Below are 6004 nucleotides of genomic sequence, written 5' to 3' on the forward strand. Positions count from 1 at the left end.
TGGGCAGCCGCCCGGTGGCGGAACGCGCGTTCGGGCGCTGCCCCGCGCCCGGGGTGTCACCGGCTCCGGCCGCGGGCGGCTTTGTTTGTGAAACTGCGAACGGCGCGTTTTGCTCAGGACGAGGGCGTAGTTCTCGGAGTTATTTGACTTACTCCATCTGCCGCCTTTCTTTCGAGTCCTACACCGAGCACGGTTTTATGTTTTAGCTGTCAGTGAAACGGTGTGCTCGAGCAGGGTGAGCGCTGAGGCTGCAGATGTTTACAGATGTTTGCCTCCACTTGTGCAATTGTGTCTCTGATCTTTGCTTTCAGCCATGACCATGCAGTTCATCAGCCACCGGTTTCCAGAGGATCACGATCCCACAATCGGTAAGAAAAATCTCTCTTTGCTCCCTTTGTTAGAAGTTAAGCTACTGTGGAGTCCATTGTTTTCAAGTCCATTGTTTTCAAGATTTGGCTGTAAATTGAGAATCTAAAATTACTCACTTAAAGATATTAAGAGTTCTGAGACTGCTGTGAGGACTGGGGTACATATCCTGAGTTTTAGATCTTTAATGACTTTCTTGTCACACATATTCAGGCCATGTGCTGTCTATACATGTTTGTACATTGGCAGAGAAGGATGAAAAAATGTTGATAAGTGATTATTAGTTGTCTCTTCAACAAGTCTAGTCTCTATGCTGCAGATCAGCTCTGCTATTAATTTGTCCGGCCAAATTGTGCTCTGTATTTTAGAAATTGGGAGGGATGAAAGTGCTTAATGACTTATTATATTGCTACATAACTTTTACAGCATCTCTAAGAGGAATCTCAACCAACAGTTACACTATCAAAGGAAAAGTGAGAATAACAGCCAGCTTCTCATTGAAAGCAAACTGTTACAGTGTAGGAGTGCTGACTTAGAGGGACAGAATATTTATTGTCTATCTTCTAAGAGAACGGCAGTTGGTGGTGGCCAGTTCTTCTCTTGAATCACAGGTATTTTCTGGCTTTGAGAAAATTGTAATGCTCTTTTACTGTGTGCTTTCTACCAAGGTGTCCAAAGTGAATTTATAGGTTGTGGTCACATGTCTCTCAAAAGTAGAATGTACAATAGCATAAGTTTAGCAAACAGTTTGGAGGATACTAAATCACACCAGAACAATTAAAAAAATCATTTGTTTTTAAACAAAGATCAGGCTAATGTGGCATAATAATATTGCCAAATTAAGTTCTTCTAGTGTAATATTCCCTTTGTGAATTGATGACTAATGAGTATTGCAATTGTATTCCGGTCTTGTTCTTTTCAACATGTGGTGAATTCACAGAGGATGCTTATAAAATACGAATACGCATTGATGACGAACCTGCCAATCTGGATATCTTGGACACAGCAGGACAGGTATGTAAGAGTGAATTAGGATGATGTTGGGAAGTCTGTAATGGCCAGGTGTAGAGACAGAAATCCTGTAAAAGTATGCCTGTCTTACCTTCTAGTTTGGGTTTTGAGGTCTCATTTCTTCTAAGCATCATGTCGCTTGTAGCATCTGTACCGCACGGTCTGCACTAAGTACTCTGGTTTCATGCACTGCTCTCTCTGTTGCATCTTGCTGTTCATGATCAACCAGCAATACTTACTGGCTGGTAAATAACTGGCTGGTGTGATTTCTGTGGCTTGGTGTTATTCTCAAACTTACGTAGTATTTTGTCCTGTATGTAACAGGAGGAGGAGATAGATGACTAGTTTACATAGTTTCTGTGCAGCTGGTTTTGGAATGCATGTTGTGTTTCCCATTCTGAGAAAATTATAAAGTCATTGTGGAGTGCATTTGTGCAATTGAAATGTAATTGTCTGTTTCTAGGCAGAGTTTACGGCCATGAGAGACCAGTACATGAGGGCTGGTGAGGGATTTATCATCTGTTACTCAATCACAGACCGGCGCAGTTTCCACGAAGTGCGTGAATTCAAACAGCTCATCTATCGTGTTCGACGCACTGATGACACTCCTGTGGTCCTGGTGGGGAATAAATCTGATCTGACACAGCTACGGCAGGTAAATGGCACAAAAAAGACTCAAAATTGCAAGCTATTTCTGTTGTAAAATGCAGTAATACAAGAGGTTATACTCCCTTTCTTAATTTTTTGTATGTTTACTATATAATTAGTAGAACTGTAGAGAAGTACTTGTTTAACCCAGGATGCATTGAATACCCAAATGTGTAAAGCAATCATAAAAGTACAGTCTACAGGTTGATGATTTGGGTTTCAACTGCTCTTGGGCTCTTCTTTTTTTTCTAATTCCTGAAAGGAGATGCTGTTAATAGAGACTTAGCGTTCCATAAAACACTTGCAGATATTAGTATAAATTACAGATGCAAGCATGCTATGAACAGGCATAATAATGGAGAACGTGGATAAGAATGGACAGAAAAGAACATTACTTTCAGCTCAAGAAAGCAGTGATTACCATCTTGTGGGAAAACAGTTGGAAGCACAGCTTCACTCAAAGGAAACGTACTTGGGAAAACAAGTTCCAGAGGTGCTGGAATTAGATGAATTTCAGAAGGACTTTGTTGTTTCATGAATGTCTGGCATTGCTGGAGAAGCAATGAGTGAAAGAGAAAGGAAAAGGGTTTTGTAGAGAGAGATTTAGAGATGAGTGGAAATACGCTGTTAAAGACCGGGGAGGGTGCATGCACAGTTACAGAGCCATTAGAACAAGAAATGATAAAGAAATAGACTTTCCGGGTTTAGCTTTCTTACCAAGTGTGAACATTTTTTTCCAGGTCTCTAAAGAAGAAGGCTCTGCTTTAGCACGAGAATTCAACTGCCCTTTTTTTGAAACTTCAGCTGCATACCGTTACTATATCGATGATGTATTTCACGCTCTCGTGCGAGAAATCCGCAGGAAAGAGAAAGAAGCAGTAATGGCAATGGAAAGGAAATCAAAACCTAAAAGCAGCATGTGGAAAAGACTGAAGTCACCTTTTAGAAGGAAGAAGGATTCAGTCACTTGAACAGAGAGAATTCCTCTGCAAAATAAAACCTGTGAACAGCCATTTGTAACCAAAGCAGTTTAGTGACAATGTCTTGACAGCATGTTTTAAACCCGATGGGACTTCTCCAAGGGAATGCTTAACTTTTACCAATTATTTTTCTTCAGAATTATATTCCCTTCATTTTGGATATTTAACTTAAGACACAGTCACAGTTACACTTCTGTTATAATTTTTTTTACTGGATCCAGCAAATGTTGCTTGTATGTCATTGGTTACAAATGCTGAAAGGTTTATGTCCCTGCACTTTTCCATGTTTGTTTTCAGTCGCTGCGTACTGGAAGCTGAATTGTGTAAAATATTGCTGAAGTACCCAACCTAACTTATTTTTTTTTCCTAGTTGTTTGCACAAGAAAGTGTTGCTGCTCTCTGGAACAGTAACCCACATCATGAGAGGCGACTTGTTGAGGTCGCGCTGAAGAGAAGTTTACAGAGTGTGTGTCACGACTCGCAGCCTTGGCTGTGTGCAGGCGTGATTGAACGGAGCTGTGCTAGAGTTCTTGTGTTCTCATTGAACAGATTTCTTTCCAGCAAAAGTAACATGGAATACTTGTACAAGTTTATCTAAATTATCAGCTAACCAGCAGTGTTGTAGGTGGGATTCTAAACAAGTCAGAAAAAGCAAATCATGGTTCCTATGGCAGCTGTAACTTGGCAACAGTGCCAAATATGCACAAATATGTAGCATTTTCCTACTGTATATAGCATTTACTGCGTTGCCACAGCAGGTGTCATGTAATGATGTTGTAGAAACCACAGCTTTGAGTTTTCTGTCTTGTTGCTTAAAAACCATAGATGTAACGGTGTACTGGCTTATTTATTTACCTTCAGTTGTATGTTATTTCTTAAAGGAGCCAGTATCTTTGTGAAGTAGAAGTTTCTAACATAGTAATTTCAAATTATTCTATGATAACTCCTTTATAGAGAAAATGACTGATACTGAGTTACCTGGGCTCAGAGCAAATATCCCCAGTACTGGTAAGATTCCTCTGGGGCAGTCTTAGAAGCAGAATTGCCAGAGCAGAGGAAGGAAGCACTTTGGTGGGCACGGTGACCGTTCCAACAGACGCTCCCATCCCTGACCTGGCCACGGGGCGCTCCAGGCACTGCAGGGACAGCTCTCATGCTCTGTAAGGAAGGATTTGGTTAAGAAAATGCTGCTGAGGCAGACCCTCCATACGCAGAGATACTCTCTGCTTTTGAGCTGATTTACATACGCATCAGTTCGAGAATTAAATCTAACAGAGACAGATGTCTGGTGTTCCTCTTGATTTTGTTTTTTAATAATAGAACAAACCATAGTTGAGTAACTCAGACACGGTTAAATCAAGCTTCTCAGAGAACTAAGTGCCTAGAATCTTTAAGAGCGAAGTAGCTTAATAGACTAAGTGTAGTGTAGCCATTATCTGTGCCAGTAATTGTTAATCTTGCTGATGAAAAGTCAGATCCGTACTGTCCGTCTTAGTGTGCTGCATGTCATCGTGCAGTCAAAACTGAAAATTCACATGTAAAAGGATTAGTACATGAAGCAAGAATAGCAAATATATCAGCTTAAGCTTTTTTTTTCTTGCTAAGCTCCTTATTGTTTAAAATATGACTGGAAATTCTGTGCCTGTTGGTTTTAAGAGTATTTTCTTTGTGTAGAATTTTAAAAAAAAACAAATTATAACAAGAAATTTGGAGGGCGTTACACTTTTTTTTATTTTGTTGGTGGCTGAGCTAAACATTTAAATGGGTTTCTGTTTCTCACTTCAGTGCTCAAGTGCTATACACTACACTGGTAATAATCATATGTGTGTGTTTGAAAAAGGCTGAGAAAAATTCATATTGTTTAGAATTTAAGAGCAGTTCGCATGTCTTTTCAGTATTTACTGGTTTAGGACTGTAAGTCCTCTAATCATTGATTAAATGTTGTCTGTACCTCAGATGAAAGCCATCTCACAGAAAATTTGAGGAGAAGGCAGGGACAATGGTTCAGAAGTTGCTGTAAAAGTAGTTGCTGATTCTGTCATAGAAACTCTTTCAGAACAGCCTCCCGGATGCGCTGAGCAGGGCCTGAGGCCATGACAGGCTCTCCCTGTGCTTTCCCTTGATGCCGTAAGTTAAAGTATTCCCGCGTTCAGATTTTTCAGATGATTAAGGGTAACCCGTCAGCAGTACTGAGAGCTCTCTGGGACTCTTCCCACCTTGAAATAACTGATGTCTGTGCCTTACAGGATTCCTTCCAAGCCACTGAAATGTTTACTAATGCCTTTTGTGAGCCTGTTGCTTATAGAATTGCTACATCAGAACAGCAGCAAGCACTTTTTTTACACAGTGTTATTCAAAGAGTTCTATTTTTGTCATGTATAAATTTGTACACAGAATTACTGTTTTATTTGACACAATATATGGTTTTTAATAGAAAGGTTTGCATCTGATGTTTTAACCTGTGGTGTCTGGCACAGTGGGTACAAGGGTCTTCAGCCTGAGAGCACTGAAGAAGGAAAGCTCATGGGTTATTTAAGTTACTTCAGAAAATGCTTAACTTGCTTGAAAAAAAAATGTTTTCTCATTTTGTACTAGTAGAAAGCAGCTGGGTGTAGGCTCCTTTGGGGCTTTGGTGTCGTTGTCTTCCCTTACGGGGCCTCCTCTGACCCCGCTCCAACAGCTCCATGTCCTTCTGCTGTTGGTGGCCCCAGAGCTGGAGCAGAGGGGCAGAATCCCCCCCCTCGCCCTGCTGGCTTCGCTGCTGGGGATGCAGCCCAGGGGGCTTGCTGAGCTGCCACCACACATTGTCAGCTCCCATTGAGCTTTTCACCCCCCCAGCACCCCCAAGTCCCCAAAACCCTCAGGGCTGCTCTCAGTCCATTCTCCACCTTCGCTGCTGGGGATGCAGCCCAGGGGGCTTGCTGAGCTGCCACCACACATTGTCAGCTCCCATTGAGCTTTTCACCCCCCCAGCACCCCCAAGTCCCCAAAACCCTCAG

The 6004-nt window shown here is 41.6% G+C and overlaps 1 protein-coding gene across 3 annotated transcripts; it reads left to right on the forward strand.

Annotated features, from left to right (window-relative positions):
* Positions 1-48: 48 nt before the first annotated feature.
* RIT1 (Ras-like without CAAX 1) lies at positions 49-5442 on the forward strand. 3 transcript variants are annotated; one of them, XM_014961353.1, is made up of 4 exons: positions 49-368; positions 793-1380; positions 1841-2032; positions 2766-5442. In XM_014961353.1, exons 2-4 carry the CDS (start codon positions 1243-1245, stop codon positions 2994-2996), a joined length of 561 nt encoding a protein of 186 aa, XP_014816839.1. In that variant the 5' UTR covers positions 49-368; positions 793-1242; the 3' UTR covers positions 2997-5442. The 3 variants fall into 3 exon arrangements, with proteins under 3 accessions (XP_014816839.1, XP_014816840.1, XP_014816838.1); XM_014961354.1 differs by having other exon boundaries at positions 50-368; positions 1307-1380; XM_014961352.1 differs by lacking the exon at positions 49-368 and having other exon boundaries at positions 377-1380.
* Positions 5443-6004: the final 562 nt, after the last annotated feature.

This window comes from Calidris pugnax, unplaced genomic scaffold, assembly GCF_001431845.1.
Source record: "Calidris pugnax isolate Ruff unplaced genomic scaffold, ASM143184v1 scaffold371, whole genome shotgun sequence".
Taxonomy (NCBI): domain Eukaryota; kingdom Metazoa; phylum Chordata; class Aves; order Charadriiformes; family Scolopacidae; genus Calidris; species Calidris pugnax.

What these genes read in the sequence shown, in the direction of transcription:
- RIT1 (XM_014961353.1), top strand. Translation starts at nt 1,243, where the DNA reads ATGACTAATGAGTATTGCAATTGTATTCCGGTCTTGTTCTTTTCAACA. An exon ending in TCTTGGACACAGCAGGACAG is followed by an intron (nt 1,381 to 1,840) that starts GTATGTAAGAGT and finishes GTCTGTTTCTAG; the next exon opens with GCAGAGTTTACGGCCATGAG. An exon ending in ATCTGACACAGCTACGGCAG is followed by an intron (nt 2,033 to 2,765) that starts GTAAATGGCACA and finishes ATTTTTTTCCAG; the next exon opens with GTCTCTAAAGAAGAAGGCTC.